At 41.9% G+C, this 23,765-nt stretch overlaps 1 protein-coding gene across 2 annotated transcripts in view; it reads right to left on the bottom strand.

The window, feature by feature from the left end:
* THADA (THADA armadillo repeat containing) overlaps positions 1-23,765 on the bottom strand; it is a 930,763-nt gene that overhangs the window by 381,120 nt on the left and 525,878 nt on the right. For both annotated transcript variants that reach the window (XM_077485673.1, XM_077485674.1), the window contains exon 29: positions 9,101-9,269. In XM_077485673.1, the coding sequence (XP_077341799.1) occupies positions 9,101-9,269 (169 nt within the window). The remainder of the gene's footprint in view (positions 1-9,100; positions 9,270-23,765) is intronic.

The raw sequence follows: 23,765 nt of genomic DNA, 5'->3' as shown, positions 1-23,765 counted from the left end.
AAGGCCTGTTCATGAAGGGGGGTAAAACTTTCCCGAAGCTGAAGGGGTTAACATTGAACAAGTTTTAAGGGCATTTTTTTCCATACATAATGACAGTTATGGCACACATCTATTTTGCAAGTTGCAACAATCATTTATTCTTTTACTCACTTTTAGTTTAATATTTTGGTGCTCTGGACCTCTGGTGGGGGAGGGGCACCCAAGCAGGTCACAGGAGCAATGAGTTGAGCGGGAGCAGGATGAGCAGGATTCGGTAATTGCACTAGTATGTCCGCACTCCACAGGCAGCATTAGATGACATTAGATGTCCTGGGTTCATGCCGCTCTGCACTGCAGTGTGGAGAAGATGGAGTGAGGAGGTGGGTGGAGCCAACATCCACTCAGGGGCGGAGGCCTGCAGGATGGACTGTGGAGAAGATGGTGTGGGGAGGAGCTGAGGGGGTGGAGCCAACACTCTCACTCAGGGATGGAGTCGGTCGGAAGAAGACTCCAATCTGAATGCCGGGGCTCTCCTCCTCAGCAGCGGCAATGTGACTCACTGACGTCACTGGTTGCTAGGCACTAGCAACCAGTGTAGGAAAAACAGACAGAGGCCAAGCCAGCGGCGCAGCTCCACCCACCTCCTCAGTGCAGCGGCGTAATTATTACGGAGTCTCTCTCTCTTGCGCCACTGATCAGCTGGTGATGACACAGAGAGAGACTCGGGAGTCCGGACTGCACTGCAGTCAGTAATATTTTCGGAGGGGGCAATTGTCCTGTTGCCCCCCCCCTGGATCCGCCCCTGATTATGGGTTGTTTTGGAAACTTGAAACCCTTACCTCTGCTTATGATAGTTACATGTTTCACTGGTTTGCATTTTAGGTTTGTTTGACCTTCAGGTGGAATTGTGGAGACTCTGCAAGTGCAATTGCTCCAGAGCTTAGTAAATGAGCAGAAACTCTGCTGACTTGCATTATCCAATCACGTGCAAGCAAAAATGCTGTTTTTTTTTTTTCTTTTCCTTGCACGTGATTGGGTACTCTTTGCAAACTGAAGCTTTACCACATTTACTAAGTTCTGGAGCAACTGCACTTTGCAAACTGCACAGTCTACTTGCCTTTAGTAAATCAGCCCCAAAGCCTCAAATTCTACCTAAACTACAACACATAAATGCAATGAACAGAAAAAAATCCAGCAGGTTACGGATTTAACACAGCTATTTGCTGTTGCAGACATGTCTGATAAACAGTGTGTTTGTGGAATGAGAAGGCCAAAGGCCAGCCGTGTGTGTTGACAGCATGCAGTTTAGGGCTCCGAACCATACATGAAACACCTTTCTGTCTGCTTAGGAACAAGAATGATGAACACAAGCTCCATTATAAACACGTTTAATTCTTGCTGTTTGGCTTGTCATCTTTTTATTGTTTCTAAGATTTAAAACAGAAGAATTTTTTTTTTTTGTAAGTTTGGGGGCCAAAATGTTAGCAAACAGCTTTCTTGGATCCTAGCTGTAAGGTTTAAGCTATTTAAAAAAATAAAATAAAAAAATTATAATATATATATAATTTTTTTTTTTCCCAATTGAATCCAATTGACAAAATAACATTGCTGCCAAATTGGGTGCTACAAAGACTTTTAAGTCATAGAAACTTTCTAAACAAAGGGCCAGTTAACTGTCCTTTAAGGTTGGGGGTGGACTGTGGCCAGGGGGATTCGAAAACACCTTGGCATCAGTGGTAAACAATGGCTCATCATTGGTTTTAGTGGGAGAAATAGTGCCCCATTATTGGTATCAGTGAGAGAAACAGTGAATTGCTGTTGGTAGTTAGGGGAGTAATGTTTCTCCATCATTGTTGTCAGTGGGAGGAGTGGTGCCTCATCATTGGTGTCAGTGGGAGGAGTGATGCCTCATCATCGGTGTCAGTGGAAGGAATTGTGCCCCATCCATCATCATTGGTCTCAGTGGGAAGAAAAGTGCCCCATCATTGATGTCAGTGGGAGGAATGGTGCCCCATCATTGATGTCAGTGGGAGGAATGGTGCCCCATCATTGTTGTCAGTGGGAGGAACGGTGCCTCATCATTGGTGTCAGTGGGAGGAGTGGTGCCTCATCATTGGTGTCAGTGGGAGGAGTGGTGCCTCATCATTGGTGTCAGTGGGAGGAGTGGTGCCTCATCATTGGTGTCAGTAGGAGGAGTGGTGCCTCATCATTGGTGTCAGTGGGAGGAGTGGTGCCTCATCATCGGTGTCAGTGGAAGGAATTGTGCCCCATCCATCATCATTGGTCTCAGTGGGAAGAAAAGTGCCCCATCATTGATGTCAGTGGGAGGAATGGTGCCCCATCATTGATGTCAGTGGGAGGAATGGTGCCCCATCATTGGTGTCTGTGGGAGGAATGGTGCCCCATCATTGGTGTCTGTGGGAGGAATGGTGCCCCATCATTGGTGTCTGTGGGAGGAATGGTGCCTCATCATTGGTGTCTGTGGGAGGAATGGTGCCTCAAGAGCCGGATAAAGGCAAGCAAGGGGCCACATTTGGCCCGCGGTTTGGAGACCACTGCCATAGAGCACAGAGGGTTTAGCAGGATGTTTCTTGTTGTTCCAACATTCTCGCTGTTCTTAGAGTAGCAAAGTTTAATTATGTATTATAGATGAAGATAAAACCCACAGGACATTTTTGCAAAAACCTCAATAGAATCCCTAGCGACTCATCTGAAATATAAAAAAAATGCAAGCTTTTGTTCTGCTATTATTTTTTATTTTAACTGAAGTTTTCTTCTTTTAATATACCCAACATATCTAGTGATGCACCCATTCATGGACAACTGACCATTTTAGGCAATTATTTCTATGTGTAAGGGCAAACGTAGCATGATATTAGGACAGGCGATCAGACTGGTTGGCCTTTATGGATTGCTGGATCTCATCACTTCACTTAGCTGTTCAGCGAGGGACATCACATGTTGCCTTCATAGTTCCTTACAATATATATATAACAAAAAATAACTGAAGGTTGTGAATTAAATTTTTAGGTCGACTTGAATGGTAAACCCCATATTCTCAAGAATCTCCAAAACAAAAGTACAAATATCAAAAAGAACTGGTTAGAACTCTCCTTTTGTAGTACCGCTGTCAAAATCTAGTAAAGCCACTTTAAAGCTTTGTTATGTGTTGGAATGACACTATGCTATTAGAAGAAGCCCTTAGAGGAAAATACTATATGATCAGTGTATCTTCATTGATTCTAAGCCATTCTTTGCCTATTGCTATGCCTGTCTGACCTGTCTGTTTTTAGGAAACAAGCTTTTCCAGGCTGTGCAGTGTCATCCTGAACCACCAAGGCTGTAATATACACTATATTATCAAAAGTATTGGTGCACCAGCCTTTACACGCACATCAACTTTAATGGCATTCCAGTCTTAGACCGACAGGTTCAATATTTAGTTGGCCCACCCTTTGCAGCTACGACAGTTTCAACTCTTCTTTCACTAGCACCGAAAGCCTGATGTTGGTAGTGTTTAGTAAGGGCCATTTGATGCTAATAGACATCTATACATTCTACTACAGTGTGGGGGAGATGGAGAACTCCATATCACATTAACCTTAACCCCTTAGAGCCAGCACCAGCCAGCCCTTTAAGGGGTTTGGATTTCCGGGAGGAGGGGCTGGGCTTATGGTCATGTGATCACCGTGATTGGCTCAATTGAGAGCTTTCCTTTAGCCTGCTGGTAAGTGTGCCGGGAGAGCACAGGGCATGCATTCTCGGCACAGCTCTAGTGCTGCAAATATGTGGCCACTCGGCACCAAGGCCCGCCCCCCGCAAGAGGCCGCAGATTTGCGTGCGCTTGACGTGAAGAGGTTAAAGGAGAACTAAACTTTCTCAATCAACATTAACTATTTGTAATTCTTATTATGCCAGCATTAGTAAATAGATAGGCAGGCACATTTACTTTCCTATCTATATGTGGGGTACCATAATTGTCACTGAAATCTATTTTGATTACATAATGTCAATGGAATCCTGCCTCTGTTTTATCATGCTTTATGATGACTAAATCACACAGATATAACCAAATCCCAACATGTCCGCTTCCCATTTATACTTCCATGAACTAAAAATAGCAACCCTAGGTCCAGTCATTTCTGCACACTGCATCACTCTAGGCACTATCCTTGTGGATGCACAATTCATCTAAGGTAGGCTGGTGGTCTTTGGAATCTTGATCTTGAGTGCCAGAGGACCTTTTTCAGACCCTGCTTTAATGTGCTAGGCCCAGCCATACCAAATAATACCTATCTATGTCCTAAACTTTGGAGCATGTACTTAGAATTGGTATTCACAAAGACTGCATAAAATACAAATACGTTAAAATGTAGGAAATATGAGTAAAAATCCCGGCAATGCAAAAGGAAAAGTGAAAGGAGGCAGGATGCAGCTTCCACTCCAATCTATTCCAGATCAGGCACACATGCTGATGGCATTAGAAGGCTGGGAATGGGAAGGCTCACTGAGGGATACATTGCATTGTTCTATCATATGGAAAAGCCATTTTCAACTTTATACTGTTTGAAAGAAAAGCCGATTTTAGCAGCAGCAGCCCAGGCTTGGAATGGAGAGATATATTCTGAGCTGGGAAACAAGGCTGTCCCACTATGGGACGCTGCTCGCAGTAAAGTCACGCAGATGAGATCTGTAAAGCCCTCAGCATGTGGTGCTTGCATTAGAAAACACTAGAGGATTTCATATACAGTTCCTTAAAGGATCACTTACACCAAGAAGAAGGCACATTAAAGGGCCAGTAACGCAAAATAAGAGGAAAAAAACTTTGGAACAATAAAAAAAAAAGACATATTTTACCATTTACAACATAAACACTAATTAATTTTTTATTTTTATTTTTAAGACCAGAAAATGCTTCACTTCTAATCACTACTTCTTTGGACTAGATTTTTCTCTATTGACTGAAGTGACCTTTTAAATGCATATATAGGTAAACCTAAGGGCCCATTTAGATCATTGTGTTGTGGTTTATTCACACATTATGTGTTAACACAACACACACACAAATGCAAGATTTGTGATTTGGTAAGTTTCTACGCCAAACATTTTGAATGGTATTCCAACATCAATAGTGCACTAAAGAGCCCATTACATATAATAATGTGATGCACTGCATCTAAAAGAAAAAAACAAACAAAAAAAACAAAAGGTACAAGTCTATTTTCCGGTGGATTGGCAATTCACTCAAAGTGAACAGGCTGCAATAAAGTAGAAGAAAAGGCTACACCGGGTAAGCCAACCTATTAAATGTTGTCTCCCCATTACTCTGATATTTCTATAAAAAAAACAAATTTTTATTAGACTGCAATGTCAAATATCTTTGATGTTTAAATTTTTCTAAGCAGTCAAAATACTGCAATGCTCCAGCTCCTTTCTCTTCAGTTGATGGACGAGCTCCCTCTTGGCCAACAATGCAATGGGTAATGGTGATAACATGATAGTTGAGGATGTTCTTTACCATGCTTATGCACAGACCACCAACAGAAAAGTTAGATCTTGCTTATGTGATTATATTGCTGTTTTCCCAGCACTTAGTCTTCTAACATAGTCTATCATATATCCCCTCCTTTCATAGATGATCACTACATGGATCGCATTAATTTTGATACTAATGGGGGTACACCCTTGGTGACCAGTGTCTGCTATTGGAATTCCATCGTTGTGTGTCTGAGCAGTCCACCTCATCTCCCGGGGGCTGATGTTCCTTCGGTCGGCTTCCAGTCCGCCATGTCTATGCCCCAACTCATAGGATTATCTGTAAGTAGTTTTGGAAAATTGGGTTCTATCCGTCCCCCCTTTTTCCTCCCCCTCCTCTCTCCCTTCACAGACCCACTATATCTTTTTTTTCCAACATATTGTTTTTAATATTTATAAACACCTACTTCATACCTGCTCCTGAAGAGTGGCAGTCGCTGTGAAACGCGTTGAGCCAATAGATGCTCTTCCTTTTATACTATATTATCATCTTTTGTTTCCTTACACACCAACTGGACTGTACCAACCAATTATGACTATAACCATTTACCATGGAGACACGTTGTGGTGAATTTTGTTATCTACAAATGTTTACAGTATGAACCAACTTTGTTGCTTTACTATGGGATTGTGAGCCAAATAGTTGCTCCCCTATGTTTACAATTACATCATTATCTTTACCTTATATATCAATTGTTTTTTTATCAATTAATCTAGGATATAATTATCTATCATAGATATCTGCCCTGCATGAATTTGTTCTCTACAGTATATCCATTATGAACTAATCATGTTATTAATTGTATTTCTGTTACAATATTAGAGACTAGTCTCCAATGCATTCAAGTTTTTATAGTATTTACAGAATGAACTATGATATTATTTTTTTCTTATATTTGTATATACAATTAAATCATTTAGTGCCAATTGATGTCATGTGATGTTTATATGCAATGTTTTTGGTCCATTATACTATTTTGGGTATCTGCCATATTCATCATCACCGTGTTACCTCCTGGGAGCATGCCTCATATAAAGTCCCACTTGTTTTGTCTTTTTTGTCTAGTCTTCTAACACAACACAGATCACATGACTATAACCAGTAACCCCTCTCAGTTAGCACACAGAGTTGAGGAGGAAGAAATTGTAATGCATACATCAGTTTCAAGAGAATAACAGCGGGTAAGAGTCTGCAATTGAAAACAACAATGTCTACAATGACCATGGCTAAAATTCTTGCACTGTACAGTACACATTGATCAGTGGTAATGTTATGACCACTGACAGGTGAAGTGAATAACATCAATTATCTTATTACAATGGCATCTGAAAGTCAGTAGGATATATTAGGCAGCAAGTAAACATGCTGTTCCTGAGGTTCATGTGTTGAAAGCAGAAAAATGGGCAATGCAGTTTGTTGTGTATGGGGCCTTATACAATTCAACGTACCCTTGCTGACCCATGACGTAGATATTTGCCAGCACACCAAGGATCGGCACAAAGGGGCGTCCAAACAGGTAGTTTATTGCATGATCACAACACAAGAAAGGTGCAACATTTTGGAGTCACGCAGGACCCCTTCGTCACATGTCTGATGAAGGAGTCCCGCGTGACTCCAAAATGTTGCACCTTTCTTGTGTTGTGATAATGCAATAAACTACCCGTTTGGACGCCCCTTTGTGCCGATACTTGGTGTGCTGGCAAATATCTACGTTGTGACTTGAACCAGTATCCAGCTGGTTGTTGCTGCAGCACCAAAACCATGAGAGCTTATACCAGGAACGTGTGCGATGGGAATAAACTATTACTTGCTGACCCATGTCCACAGCCAAAAGTGGCTACAACAAGCATCAGAACTGGACCACAGAGCAATGGAAAAAGATGGCCAGGTATGATGAATCATAGTTTTTTTTTTAAATATCATGTGGATTGCTGGGCGTGGGTGTGTGCACTGCTTACCAGGTGAAGAGATGGCACTAGGTCTAGTGGGGTCCATACCTCTACTGGTCAGGGCTGTTTAGCAGCAAGATAGGGACCTTCTTAATATCAGGTGAGTGGCCATAAAGTTATGGTTGGACAGTGTATAATCAACCTGGGCAAGATTTATTTTACTCTTAACTGGCATCTACCTCTGATCTTCCAAAGCAAACAATTCAATCCATACAACCATGGCAACAATACAGACTGCCACACAGACTTTAAAGTTGAATTAAAGGCAACATTTTTTTTTTTTTTTTTTTTTTTTTTTACTTTGGATAGAGAAGGGAGTGGTTATGAGCCCATCAGTTTTTTGTTTTTTTGTTGTGTCCCACTGGGGAAATTTCCTTTCACTTCGAGTTCCACAGCCAAAACAGGGAGTGAAGGGAAATCCCTCCAGAGTGAAAAAATCCCTAGTTGTCACCAAGGACTAGTGTCTGCACTGGAAGATTTCCATTCTATTACTGTTCTGGGGGGACAACCCACATTTTTCTTTCAATTTTATTTTTGATAATAATGGTAAACAGGACAAAATGAGAGGGTGAATCTCCCCAATGGGGACACAGACAATAAAAACTTGACTGCTGTTATAATCCCTCTCCATACCATCCAAAACTTTAAAGTTTTGCCTTTAGTTATATTTAAAATTCAGCTGGCAACTCAGTATGGAGACTTTCTACCTGGTTTCATTACTTTTGGAGGAAAGGTGTTTTAGATGCATTCCTGGAGGAATCCTATGTTCTGAAAATATATTTTATACTATAAAAACTAGTAAAATGTGCATCTAAGGTGAATCATCTGTTACTGCCAAGGTAACGTTATCTGTCCTCACCGTCCTTTGTTGACATTCCCCGTGTCATGCTAATGGCTCTGGCAGAAAAAGACGGAGTTCTTTTCTACTAGGATGCTGCTGAAAGATGTCCCCTGCTACAGAAGCTTTGAAGAACTCCATGAAATGATCATTTCAAAAGTTCCTTTGTATTGCAGTACAGTCACTAAGATAAGTATCCACTTAATTTTTTTCTAAAATCACCAGTACGCCATCATAAAGACATGAGAATAACCGAAAGAGAAATATTTGCACCGGGAAGAGATGTAGAACGTATACAAAATCTTAGATGGCCACAGTCAAATTGCATTGTTTATTGAGTTTGTAATAAATGTAAGCTCTACATGAAAAACTAACACGCTACCTATTTCTGCAGATTTTAAAGTGGTAGTAAACTCTGTACTACCACTTGTACCTTCAGGTGAGCCTATCATAAGGCTTACCTGTAGGTACTGTGAATATCTTCTAAACTTGAGATATCCGGAGTGCAGGCAGCCAATGACATCACCGGTGAATGTGCTCTGAAGGTCCGGCTTACAGTTCCAGACCTTCAAAGCCCCTGTTCTGGAAACAGCAGCTTCCGCGGGCACGCACAGGAGTGATGTCATCGCACCCCTGGTCGCTCAGGCCACCACAACTAGTGATTGGCAAGCTGGAATATATTTGATTTTTGGCTTAGGACTTAATATCACTTCACGATAAGAAGGTGAGCAGATAACAGCACCTGGCTCACCAGCAGATGATGAAAACCATAATGAGATAAGCTAAGCTAACACTTACCTGCAGGAGTACCCCATGGTTGCGGTTCTGTTGTACAAGATGGCTGTCAGAATCAGGAAGGCTCCTTATTAATTCCACCGTAGTACAAGGAATGTCGTCTGTCATTAGAAAAGGAACAAGGGCTCGTGCTGCCATCTCTCGTGAACGGTAAACTGGCGAATTGGCACATCTAAGAGGAAAAAAGGGCAAATGAGAGTTAAAGTTAAGCTGTCTTTAAATTTGATTACCAGTCATACCACTAAATAAAAGGATCAAATACATATAAGGTGCTGTATTACCTTCAAAAAAGTTTGTATTTCTGTCCCTCAGCATTGCCTGGCAGGCCAGTAGACATCACTTTTTCTCTACTATGATTAATGTAGGTCACAGACGGTGCAAATTTCTTTCCAGCAACCATGGGTTGAAAGAAATTTGCATGACAGTATTGACAGGGGAGTCTCTCCTGCCCAGAGGGCAGCGGCGGGAGCAGGCGGGGGAAGCCATTCCAGCTGGGAGAAGACAGTGATTATTGCTAGCAGCTATAGCAGGTGCTTGCGATAATTGCAAGCAAATCCAGCAGGCTGCTTGTACCCAAGTTGATTGATGGATCAACTTGATACATTAAGCCTGCCCATTAATGGTTCGAATCATGGCTGGTTCCTACTGAAATAGCCGAGATTCAAACTGTGTTTGGTCGGCCTGAGTAAATCTGGTCTCTTCCCCAATCCAAGTCGGTGATTGGACAGTGAAGGAGAAGCAGCAGACTCTGGCCCCTTGTATTGCTTCAAAATCAAGCACCTACACTTTAAAACAAGAGGGAATAATGTATTAATGATTGCTAAACTGCAATAATGTGTCTCTTTTAAATGTGCTTGGAGTTCAGTCTCTGCATTGGAAGGGTGATATCTCAGTCATCACTGCAGATTTGGGGAGGCACACCAAAAAATGTTTTACAGTGTGCCCCCCAAATCTTTGTTTGTCTAGTGTATGGATTCTGACCAAATATTTTTGGCTAGAGCACCCCCCCCCCCCCCCAATAATTGCCTCTTATTAGTGTCCATATTTGTTGTAGGAGGAGTCCTTTTAATTCTCCCATTTAGAGGAGTGTATTCTCCCATGGCTCAGAGAAGCAGGATCTTCCATTCTATGGATAGCATAGGACCCACTGATATTGGGATACTTTGACATAGTAGTGGGCTTAGCACTATATGGCCATATGGTGTAACTAAATCCCCATATTTTCTGAATATGCTCAGGTGTTTTTAAATAGCCTTGCAGGAGTTAAATGTAATTTTTGTATGTGTGCACTGTAATCTTTTTCTCTGCACCAAATCACATGGTACCATGCAAGAGCTGGTACCCCCAAAACGCACATTGTGTTTGCAATCTGCATTTGGGGTGCTGCTAACATTACACTGGCACCCGCAAAGGTGGTGTGTTTTTAGAACGGTGCGGGAAAAGCACACAGAACACGCCCTTAAAAGAGGAAGGAGAAGAGAATGCAGGATCACCAGATACAAAAAAAGGAAAATAGATCCTGAGTCAAATCAGACTAAACAGATGCAGTGCAAGGTGAGCTACCATATATATATATTTTTTGAGGGGGGGGGGGTTAGATACCCTAAGCCAGGGGTCTCCAAACTTTGCGTTTATATGCAAAGAGCCAGTTTACTGTCCTTCATGCTTAGGGGGGCTGAACTGTGACCAGTGGGAGTAGAAAATGTCCCAGCATCAGTATCATTGGTTTTAATGGCCCCATTATTGGTATCAATGGAAAGAATAGTGGCCCATTGACTGTGTCAGTAGGGGGAATGTTGCACCCCATCATTGGTGTTCATTGGTGAAAGAGGGTGCCAAGTGTCAGATAAAGCCAAGCAATGGGCCACATCTGGCCCTTGGGCCACTTTTTGGAGACTACTGCTCTAAATAACTTTGGCTCCTTGCACACAGGACGTTCTGAAAAGTTTTTTCTGGACGTTGGACTGCTGACAGGAAAACGCTGCTGTAAAAACGCATGTTTATAAGCGGTTTTTAATAGTGCATTTGTGAGTGTTTTCTAGCATCAGCGTTTTTGGACGTTTTTTTAGCATCAGTGTTTTTGGGCATTTTTGTCAATTTACACCAATAACACTTTCAGCTCTGCAATGTCAAAAATGCTGACGCTGATAAATGCTCATTTGTGAGCATTTTTCAGTGCTATGCCCACGGTCAGACATTCCGACCACAAAATTCGTCTGATTTTTTCCAAAGGATCTTGTCCGAAACTTGTGTTGCATACACACGGTTGGACAAAGTTGTCGGAAAATCAGGTGACGCTCTTTGCGTATGACGGGGCAATGTAGAGGCTAGTAGCCAATAGCTTTGGTCTCGTAATTTAATCTGAGCATGCATGGCACTTTGTCTGTCGGAATTCTCTACAAACGATCGGAAAAAGTCTGATCGGATTTTGTCATCGGAGAATCTTAGATCCAGCTCTGAAACTTTTTCCGTCGGGATTTCCGACGGAAAAAGTCCGATAGAGCCCACATATGATCGGATTTTCCAACAACATAATTCGATCGGACCTTTTCCGTCGGAAAGTCTGACCGTGTGTACAGGGCATTAGATGTTTTCTGTGGTCGGTAGAAGTGCTCCTGAACGCGATTTTAGGGCATTCAGATAACAGCCCATAAACTCCTTTGCTGATAAACATCAAAAAACTTCCATGTGTGCATGGACACATAAGATAACATAGAGGGGAGTTTCAGGACTGTTAAAAAAAAATAAAAAATTCCCTAACTCCCCAAAAATTTTAGTTTATCAGATTCAGTATGCATGAGGCCTAAAAAAAAGCACACACAATAAAAGACACAAGATAATGCAACTCTGTATTCATGACTTACTTATCAAATGTGATTTCTGTTTTTTTTGCAGTTAGTGTAAGTGTCTGAATTTGACTTGGCCTGAGGCCTTTTTTGGTCCCTGTGCAGCAGCAGAGCTCAGATTGGCAGAGGCAGAATCAGAAGAAGGAGCCAATCAATAGTGCTGCAGTGCTTATATGGTAGCAAGGGTCATGCCTATATAGGAGGAGGTAGCAGCCTGCCGATTCTCTTTTCAATGTCCAGTTCCAGGCTGGGAGAAGGACAAGACATGTGAGGGTTACTGAACTACAGCAGAAAAAAAAAAAACTTGTCTTCTACCCTGCCAGACAGGGCTATGTTATGTGGCACAGCTGTGCAAATTTCAGAACTGGATGGAGAGAAATACACATCCTATTTTCTAAAAAATAGCTCCCTTAAATATATTTCATGCGTTTGGGTGTAGTTCAGCTCGGAGCATCATATGAATTATACAATGGATTTGGCTTCGATGCGACACAAAATGATTGTGCATTCTGCAAAAGTGTATTTAAATTTGGAGAAATAAAGCAGCTTACTGCAAGTCAGACTCATCAGAGGTCAGATAGTGAAGTTTACGGCATGAAGACTCACTTCTTAATACAGCCTAAAGAGTGACTCACCTATTCTATCTAGGCCTGCCAATTCCAGCTTTGTATTATTTATAACTGATCAGCTGGAAGCCCATGCACATTCCTCCAGTGCTGACTCTTGCTGATTTCTTTGATTGCTAATGGTTTAAGCATCCACAGGAAAGAGACAGCGCTGCGGCACAACCGTGACTCATCACCATAATACTCCCGATCCGCATGGTAACCCAGACACACAACAGCTGTGGAAAACACCGAACCAAGGCTTGCAGAAAGCACATACTGTACTAGGACGGCCAATGACAAAGGGAAACCACATCTCACAAATATTCATCGTTCTGACAGTTTTCCTTTATGTGTGACAAAATGGCTGCCAGGGACGTGCCTGGATCACAGTTTCCTATAGAATTAAAGATACATAAATCCTGAACTTAAACAAAATTTGATTTAGAGGACGAATATATCATAGCTTGCAGCAAATTAAAGAGGTTGTAAACCGCGGCTGGTTTAAAAAACAAAACAAAAAAAACACACCTGTAAGACAATACTTAACTTACAACAAAGCCCTCCAGCGCTGCGCTTTGGCTGCGTGATTGGCTTGAGCCACGATGACATCACTGCCCCTCGGATCCAGCATAAGACTCTGAAGTTCTAGAAGGTATGCCAAACCTTTCAAGTGCATGTGCTGGAGATGTCACTGACTGCACCCAGGGTGAATATCTCCTAAACGGTGATCGGAGATATTCATTTTACCTACAGGTAAGCCTAATTGCTTGCTCCTGGTCCTGCAGTCCTCTGGGACACTTACATCACATCTCCCAGGAGATAGAGTGGCCGGGAGGGGAGGGGGAGCGCATAGCAGGCAGGCTCGGCACATCATCGCTAGCTGGCTTCCTACAACAAGAAGAGGACCAAGATGGCAGCGTGCAACCCAGTGTATGACACCTGAACAGTGGATCACAACAGAACAACATGGGATTCGCCGCTCGGGTGAGTATGTATTTTGAAGAGAACCCTGGAGTATAGGTAAGAGGACACATAGCAAAACCATTGTGAGAGGCGCCGAGTGCCACTTTAAGTGGACCTAGTCCTAGCTGGCATCTGGAGCGATCATACAGATTACCTCCATGTCTGCAATTGGGTACTTGTTGACCTACTGTTCAGTAGAGGGTGTTGCTATGATATTATGATGCGTGTGTGGTTTTAACAAGTATTGTAATAAAGAGTATATTTTATTTGCACTGCCTCATGTTGTGTCCACAAAGTCCGCAGATCAGCAGGGACCCACCTCCCAGGGTAGCCACGAATTCTGGCCACTCTATCACAACAAAGAAAGGGAATGTGTGTTAATCAATGAGGGACTAATGAGTTTACCAGAAAAAAAAAAAATAGGTGAATGAACCATAAAGCTCCAATTTTGAATATCTTCTACAACCACAACAAGGATTATCTATTTGGAGAATCTCGGATAGAGCTGGCTGATCACCAGATAGAATGCTTGTAAAATAATATAAGTATCTCTCGGTTTAGGAACTCACAAGTGGAGCTTAAACAATCACCGCATAGGGTGGGGGAACCTTGCTTGGGAAGTTCGCATATCAAGGGTGTCCCCGCCGGCTCACGTATCTGAAACAATAACACTTATTTCCATTCGGGATTCCTTCAGTTTTATTTAAAATACTTTTTTCAACATTAGGAAGCCCTGATGAAGGAGGTTTGTTAAACCCCCAAATGCTTTATCTGTTTATGATACACAAGATACAGACCCACTAAGGCCGGGTTCATACTGGTACAACTCGACCATGTTTTACGTCTGTTGATCCGATTTTGCCCTGCAAAATCGGTCCTACTTCGGTGCTAATTCCATCCGACTTGAATGAACAAGATACGATTTTGCTCTGACTTTGAAATAGTACCACAAATGTCCTTTGACCAAACAAAACAACCCCAGTGTGACATAAATTCCTTTTCCTGCTGCTGAAATGTCACAAGTCGGATAATTAGGATGAGGATCCAACTTTGATTCAACTTCAATGATATTGAATGGAGTGAAAACGGACCAAAGTGGTGCAGGAACCTATTTCAAAGTCGGACCGACTTGTATCGGACCAGTTAAGACAGCGCTCATAGGGAACCACTGATTTGTACACATCATGTAATATGTTCTCCCAAAGTCAGAGCATATGTCGTACCAGTTTGAACCGGGCCTAATACTTACCTGAGCCCCATCTGGATCCAACAATGTTGCACAACTGTCTCAGCTGACTGGGACTCTCCCTCCTGATTGGCTAAGACACAGCAGTGGGTGCCATTGGCTCCCGCTGCTGTCAAAGTCAGTGAGCCAATGAAAAGAGAAAGGGGGAGGAGCCGAGCGGCAACTACGTGTCTGCATGGACACACAGAGCAGTGGCTCGGCATGGGTGCCCCCAAAGCAAGCTGCTTGTTGTGGGGACACTCGGCAGGAGGGAGGGGGCCTGGAGCGCCACGACGGACCCAAGAAGAGGAGGATCTGGGCTGCTCTGTGCAAAACGACTGCACAGAACAGGTAAGTATAACATATTTATTTAAAAAAAAAAACAAGACTTTTGTATCACTTTAAAACCAGACGGGTGTTCTTATCCATTTTCACTCTAGTCAAAACCAAAAAAAAAATTCGGCTCCATGTATACTTTTTTATAGTTTATCGTTTTTATAAAGTGGTTTCTTAATAAAACTGCCATTCTTTTTTAAACACTGTATCTGAAAATTGGAATGCCCATGCTTTAAGGAACACAAACATTAAATAGCTGTCTGTTTACGGACTGGAAACAATAGATTGTAAATGATTCAGACACGGCACGGCTGTCGTTAACGGATGTTGAGGGAAAAAAAAACGAAAAATCACGGACACAACCAGCTTCATCCAGATGCTTTCCGCAGGCGCCGATTACCTCCGTTCTGTAATATATTAAGCCTGGGGACATGTATATACATTTTACCCCCTTTCTGCAAATATAAACAACACATATTGTTGCAGATGTTTAGATTTCTATACTAACAGTAACGGCGGGCAGAAGAATGTCCTCCTTTCTATTCTGACCTTCGGGAAATGAAGATTTCCCAAAGGATTCTGGCGCTCGCTCAATGGGAAGCCTGGAAAATAGGCCCATGGCCAACACCGGCTCCTGCCAGAAGCTTCAGAGTGACGGGGGTGCACAGAAAGCATATGAAACGCAGAGCTTTTATTGCACGCCTGAGCATCTGGTTACATAAGGTCCGTCTCACAGAGAGTAAACACATAATTACATTTTCGTTCATTTCACAAAAACCTGCTGCTCTATATCATTTTCCATCACCGTATGGAAAAAATAGAAGAAGAAAAAAAATCAATGGAGTATGAAAAATAAAACTAGTAACAAGTAATGTGAAGGGACCAGTACATCTAAGAAACAAATTAAAAGGAATTGCAGCTTATTCCATGTTCTCAGTAACAAATGTTCTGACTCCAATTTTGTAATTTTCATGTTTCAAGGGATTGTATTTTCTTTTAGTTTACAGTCTTTTTTATTTTTACTATTTAAGTAAAATTGTTATTGTATAAACCTTTAATACAGGGTGCAGCCATGGCCCAGGATTCACCAAGCATTATTGGTTTGCTAAAATGATAATAAAGCAGAAGCAGCCTGCTTTCAGACTAGACATGTCTAATTTGTTTCGGTCCAAATCTAAGTTATGACAATTTTTTTATTAATAAATTTCATTAACCCTTTCATGACTAAGCCTATTTTTGGCATTTGGTGTTTACAAGTTAAAATCCATATTTTTTGCTAGAAAATTACTTGGAACCCCCAAAGATTATATATATATTTTTAGCAGAGACTCTAGAGAATAAAACAGCGATTGTTGCAATATTTGTCACACGGTATTTGCGCAGCAGTGTTTTAGACGCAACTTTTTGGCAAAATGGACACTTTCATGAATTAAAAAAAAAAACGAAACAGTAAAATTAGCCCAATTTTTAGCATAATGTGAGAGATAATGTTACGCCGAGTAAATAGATATCAAACATGTCACACTTTATAATTGCACGCACTCGTGGAATGACGACAAACTACCTAAAAATGTTAATAGGCGACGCTTTAATTTTTTTTTCCGGTTTCCAGGTTAGAGTTACAGAGGAGGTCTAGTGCTAGAATTATTGCTCTCGCTCTGACGATCGCGGCGATACCTCACATGTGTGATTTGAACACCGTTTACATATGCGGGCGCGACTTCCGTATGCGTTTTCTTTGCTTCGCGAGCTGGCGGGGATGGCGGGCGCTTTAATTTTTATTTATTTTTTTATTTACAAAGGCTTTTTGTCTTGTCACATTGAATCAATTTACTTGAAATCTCTTAACGTGATCACATCTATAATATTTACCCATGTCAATATACTGTACTGCTACTTTATATACTAAAGTATTTTAATAAGCAAGCATTTGTTACTAATGTCTCTGGAAAAGGCAGAAGATACGCTATTCTTCTACCCACTCACCAACACACAGGAAATCTGTAAATCACCCAAGAAGGGCTCAGTTACAGAGTGTGAAAAGCATGGATGGATTAACTTTTGATTTCTACCCAATGCTAATTCACGCAGAGTGTTATTTCTGTAGCATTCAGTGTCAAAAGCATGTGCGGGGAACGTCTAATTTACCTTCATAGCAGTATGGTAGCTGTAAAGTTGTTGGCACCCTTGCCTTAAGCACTGGAGTCCTGGTTTGATTTTCACCCGCGACATATGCATTAGGTTTTCAAATTCTCAGAGTCTACCTTGCCTGTTCCAAGTGTTCCAGGTTCCCCCGACACTTCAAAAACCATACCAATGGATTCATTTACATTACTGTAATTGTAGTGTTGATAGATTGTAAATTCATTCAGAAGTAGCAGTAGTATGGAGTGAATTTACTAAGTATCTCTATACTAAAGGTTGACGTCATGCAGTAATGACTTGGGTAAATCTTTCAAAAGTGTGGTTTGCACTGCCAAGAACAGTGGCCCTCTTTTGGGCCATAAATCCTTTCCACCAAAATGTACTTCTACGTGGTCTTCTATATAAATAAATGTATTTCAGATTCCATCATGGTAATTAGCAAATTTGAAATTACATAACAATCATCAACAACACCTATCAGGGATAAGGTGAAATGAACACACATATGACTCTTAAAGCGGAGTTCCACCCAAAAATGGAACTTCCACTTTAAGCACTCCTCTCCCCCTTGCATGCCACATTTGGCATGTATATTTTTTTTTTAGGGGGGGGGACTTCCTGTTCCACTTCCTTCTTCCACTCAGGGACTGCCAAGGCAACTCCTCCTTTCACCTTAGGCAGCCCCTCCATCTAGGCGATCTCCTGGGACACATGACAGGTCCAAGGATATCGCCTGTCCACTCGGGGAGTGCAGCGCAACTCGCGCATGTGCCGTGCATGCCCGGCCGTGCAGCTGAAAGCTGTCACGGCCGGGTGCCCAGAGTGGCAATGGAGGCGCCGGCGGAGAGGAGGGAGAAAGGAGGGGGAGAGAAGTGACGCTCCATTCGGCCGCATCGCTGGACCGTGGAACAGGTAAGTGTCTGTTTATTAAAAGTCAGCAACTACACTTTTTGTAGCTGCTGACTTTTAATAAACTCCGCTTTAATCTAACTAGCTAGTGATATCACTGCTGAACTCCGCACCTTTATACAGTGGAGTACACTGACCTAAAGAGACACAGGGGTTGAATTACTAAAACTGGAGAGTGCAAAATCTGGTGCAGCTGTGTATGGTAGCCAATCAGCTTCTAACTTCAGCTTGTTCAAGTAAGCTTTGACAAAAAAAAAAAAAAATGGTAGTGGATTGGTTTCTATGCAGAGCTTCACCAGATTTTGCATTCTACAGCTTTAGTAAATCAACCCCACAGTCTTTTACAAAACAATTTCATAGGCTGAACCCTAAGAACAGTGGCTGGCAGGAAATTTGACATACAATGTACTACTAACATATAAGCACACACAAAGGTTGGACTGGATGGACTTGTGTCTTTTTTTCAATCTATGTAACTATGACAGAAAGAATGCAAATAATGTCCTGCCATTGCTGCATTTGTAAGAATGAGAATCTCTATGCTTACATTTTTATAATACAGCTCTGGCCAAAAGTTTTGAGAATAGCACAAATATTTTTTTTTAGTCTGCTGCCTCAGTTTTTAATTTACATATACCCCAGAATGTTATGAAGAGTGTTCAGATGAATTGTAATTAATTTTGAAGTCCCTCTTTGCAATAAAAATTAACTTAATCCCCAAGAGAAAAAAAAAAAAAAAACCTGCAATGCATTTCAGCCCTGCCACAAAAGGACCAACTGACATGTCAGTAATTCTCTCGTTAACGCAAGGCTGGGAATCACTCGTTATTGCTAAGTGAATTCGAATAACAGACTGGAACCTTTAAAAAGAGGGTGGTGCTTGAAATCATTGTTCTTTCTCTGTTAACCATGGTTACCTGCAAGGAAACATGTGCAGTAATCATTGCTTTGTACAAAAAGGGATTTACAGGCAAGGATATTGCACCTAAATCATTTATTGGATCATCAAGAACTTCAAGGAGAGAGGTTCAATTGTTGTGAAGAAGGCTTCAGAGCGCCCAAGAAAGTCCAGCAAGCACCAGGTCCGTCTCCTGCAGTTGATTCAGCTGTGGGATTGGGGCACCACCAGTGCAGAGCTTGCTCAGGAATGGCAGCAGGCAGGTGTAAGTGCATCTGCACACACAGTGAGGCGAACACTTTGGCCTGGTGTCAAGAAGAGCAGCAAAGAAGCCACTTCACTCCAGAAAAAACATCAGGGACAGAGTGATATTCTGCAAAAAGTACAAGGATTGGACTGCTGAGGAATGGCATAAATTAATTTTCTCTGATGAATCCCCTTTCTGATTGTTTGGAGCATCTGTAAAAAAAACCTGGTCCAGAGAAGAAAAGCTGAGTGTTACCATCAGTCCTGTGCCATCATGCCAACAGTAAAGCGTCCTGAGACCATTCTTGTGTGGGGTTGCTTCTCAGCCAAGGGAGTGGGCTCACTCACAATTTTGCCTAAGCACACAGCCATGAATAAAGAATGGTACAAAAACATCCTCCGAGAGCAACTTCTCCCAACCATCCAAGAACTCTCTGGTGACGAACAATGCCTTTTCCAGCATGAGGCAAAAGTGATAACTAAGTGGCTTGGGGAACAAAACATCCAATATTATGGGTTCATGGCCAGGAAACTCCCCAGTCCTTAATCCCATTGAGAACTTGTGGTCAATCCTCAAGAGATGGATGAACATCCCCCCCCCCCCCCCCCCCCAAAATTCTAACAAACTCCAAGCATTGATTACACAAGCATTGGTCAGGATGTGGCCCAGAAGTTGATTGACAGCATGCCACTGCAAATTGCAGAGGTCTTGAAAAAGAAGGGTCAACACTGCAAATATTGACTCTTTGCATAAACGTCATGTAATTTTCTAATCTAGACAACGGCTTTACTATACAACAATTTTCTGAGTGCCCTTGTAGCTCATGCAGGAGATGACAGGAGAGAACACAAGTAATAATCAATAACTAAGTAATGCCGGAGAAGGAGGCGTAAAGTAATATAATAATTGAAGAGTGCAAATTTAGATTACGACAAATGCCCAGTGGTGACTGGTTCTCTTTGAAGAAGCAAGGGCAGTATAAGCATCACACGACAAAAAAGAATCTAGTTATCTAGAGGAGTAGGTCTTTTTATTACTGAAAATTTGGTAACAAAAAGCTCAAATTATAAGAGGAAATTCCTATTTGGAAAGACAAACATAATTTTAAAGGGATTTGTCAGGAAAAACACACAGTCACTTCCACGGCTAATTATTCAGGGCTATGTTTAAGCACTGCCTATCGCTGTTTATACTGATATTCCATACTGAGTGTTGAAATCTTCATACTAACACTGAGAAATCTGTACAAACTCAGCTATGCACAAAATGAATGTTATGCACGCACAAAATCTATATATCTCACTGAAAGAATCCGGCTTCACACAATCCAGCCAGCTGAGGTTATATATGCATAAATATGGACATCATACCATACCATATTTGTTGGTTGTGCAAATATTTCTTTTATTAGTTTCTCTCCATTTTTGGGGATTTACTTCAATCGGCAAAAAGTTAAATGAAGAGGGAAAAAAAAGGATAGAGGTTGGTGCAACCTAAATGTCAGCATGATCATATTTATTAAAGATTCATTCACATACATCAAGGACTAGGAAATTATAACTATTTACAGCAGTGAAGGAAAGTCAGCCTTACATTGAGTTTGTCTATTGCCCATGCAGGGCAAAAAGGTTCTCTTCAATGCATACCTCCATAGACATGTATATTTTTGCTCAATTAATTAGTGTCGGGCAACTATAGTGCAGTGGGCCAAGTGCGCCAGGCAGACAATTGGCCATAGGGGATCCTGGGAAAGTGGTTCAGCCATAACTAATGCTTGTCTGAGAAGCGCATGTGAACATAGTCTTAGCGGAGGGCAAAATGGTCTAATTGTGGCTTCTAATTTCCTAAGGGAACCAAAGACCTCCACTAATACACTAATGGCGCATACACACGACAGGACTTTTGGACGGACGTGGTCCAGCGGACAATCCGACGGACTTTGCAGCTGAGGTCCACCGGACTTTCAAACATACGGACTTGGCCACACACGATCACTTCAAAAGTCAGACGGATTCGAACGTGATGATGCAGAATAAGGAAGTTCATAGCCAATAGCTGCCCTAGCATCAGTTCTAGTCCATCAGACTAGCACACAGACGAACGGATTGTCCGCTAAAAGCCGAGTCCAGCGGACAAATTTGAAGCCAGTGTTATTTCTAGGTCTGCCAGACTTTTGGGAAGAAAAAGTTTGCTGGAGCCCACACGATTGAATTGTCCATTGGACTCTGGTTCGCCGGAAAGTCAGATCCTGTGTACGCTGCATAAGAATTACAGAAGAACCTTTCAAAACAGAAGGTACTTGAATGTCCTCACAAATCCAAAAAATAAGGAAGGTTTCCCCCCCTACATTTTAGGACAGTGGGTGGAGCCATGCATATCACTCGTCTGCCCTTGGGATAGCTGTACACTACTTCTGGTTTACAGCACAGATACAAACCCAGAAGAAAATTGCCCCAGAGCCAGTGGAAGAAGACAATGGCTCTCTCAGACTAGGTGGTTAGTGGGAGTAAAAAATTAAAAATAAAATACATAGCACCTGTGGTTACTAGGAAGAAGAACAGTGTCCCATGACTTTGTGAGAGGTATAGAGCCCCATGGATGGTACAAGTGGTGCCAGTGGGAGGAATAGTGCCCCACCTGTGGTGCCAGTGGGAGGAATAGTGCCCCACCTGTGGTGCCAGCGGGAGGAATAGTGCCTCACCTGTGGTGTCAGCGGGGGGAATAGTGCCTCACTGTGGTGTCAGTGGGAGGAATAGTGCCCCACCATTGGGATCAATGGGAGTATTAGAACCTCATATTTGTTGTCTGTGGTAGGAATAATAGGATTTTTATAACAGCTTACCTGTAAAATACTTTCCTTTTGAAGTACATCACGGGACACAGAGTCATAGTAATTACTATGTGGGTTATAGTCCACCTTTAGGTGCTGGACACTGGCACACCCTAAACAGGAAGTTGCCTTCCTATATAACCCCTCCCATACCAGGAGCAGCTCAGTTTTGTAGCAAAGCAATGCACGTGTATACTTGAAAGAGGGGCAGGACCACTGTGTCCCGTGATGTACTTCAAAAGAAAGGGATTTTACAGGTAAGCTGTTATAAAAATCCTATTCTCTTTAATCGTACATCGCGGGACACAGAGACATCCTCATGTCTTTTAAATCCACCTGATAGAACCTGGTAAATGTATGGATTGAAGACCAAGTTGTGGCCTTGCAGATTGAGCCATGGAGGCCTGGCAATGCACAGCTCACTAAGCACTAACAGCCCTAGAGGAGTGCGTTTTTATTTGAGAGGGTAGAAACTACCTCTTTAAACCATAAGCTAGAACGATTACTGTACTTGTCTAATCCATTTAGAATAGTAGATTTCCATGCTGCCTGTCCTCTTTTAGGACCTTCAGTCAATATGAAAAAAAACATCAGTTTTCAGAATCTGAGCAGTCGTCTTTAACCACTTCAATACAGGACATCTTCACCCCCTTCCTGCCCAGACCAATTTTTAGTTTTCAGCGCTGTCACATTTTAACTGACAATTGCGCAGTCGTGTGACATTGCACCCAAACAAAATTGACATCCTTTTTTCTCCAAAAATAGAGCTTTCTTTTGGTGGTATTTGATCACCTCTGTGTTTTTTATCTCTTGCTCTATAAACAAAAGAAGCGACAATTAAAAAAAAAACAAAAGAAATAAAAAACAATATTTTTTACTTATTGCTATAATAAATATCCAATTAAAAAAAAAAAAAAAAAGGTTAGGCCGATATGCATTCTTCTACATATTTTTGGTAAAAAAAAAAACAAAAAAAAAACGCAATAAGTGTATATTGACTGGTTTGCACCAAAATTATAGCGCCTACAAAATAGGGGATAGATTTAGGCCATTTTTTTTTTTTTTTTACTAGTAATGAGGGCGATCTGATTTTTTTTCGTGACTGTGACGGACACATCGGACACTTTTGACACATTTTTGGGACCATTCACATTTATACAGCGATTAGTGCTATAAAATTGCACTGATTACTGTATACATGTGATTGGCAGGGAAGGGGTTAACACTAGGGGGCTAGGGAGGGGTTAATTATGTTCCCTGGGAGTGATTCTAACTGTAGGGGGAGGGGACTCACAAGGGGAGGAGATCGATTGGTGTTCCTCTGTACTGGGAACACACCATCGGTCCCCTCTCCTCTGACAGCACGTGGATCTGTGTGTTTACACACAGAACCACGGCCCTGCTGTGTTCCCAGGCAATCACGGGTGCCCAACGCACATCGCGGCAGCCGCGCACGCACACCAGGTCCCGAGCGTGCAACCACGTCACCCCATCAAGAGAATGCAGTGATTTTTCTTCCATAGAACTGGGTCCTGGAAAAAAAATTAAGATAGAACAATATCCTGGTTTAGATAAAAACCTGATACTAGCTACTAAAAAGTTAGGATGAGGACGCAATACTACCTTATCCTTGAGAACAATAATAATATGGCTCTTTACAA

Source organism: Lithobates pipiens, unplaced genomic scaffold (assembly GCF_037356315.1).
Source record: "Lithobates pipiens isolate NorthernLeopardFrog02 unplaced genomic scaffold, aLitPip1_a1.2 Scaffold_18, whole genome shotgun sequence".
In the NCBI taxonomy this organism is placed as follows: Eukaryota; Metazoa; Chordata; class Amphibia; order Anura; family Ranidae; genus Lithobates; species Lithobates pipiens.
Note: the sequence above shows the minus strand (reverse complement) of the source record. Positions and strands in the feature narration are given on the sequence as shown.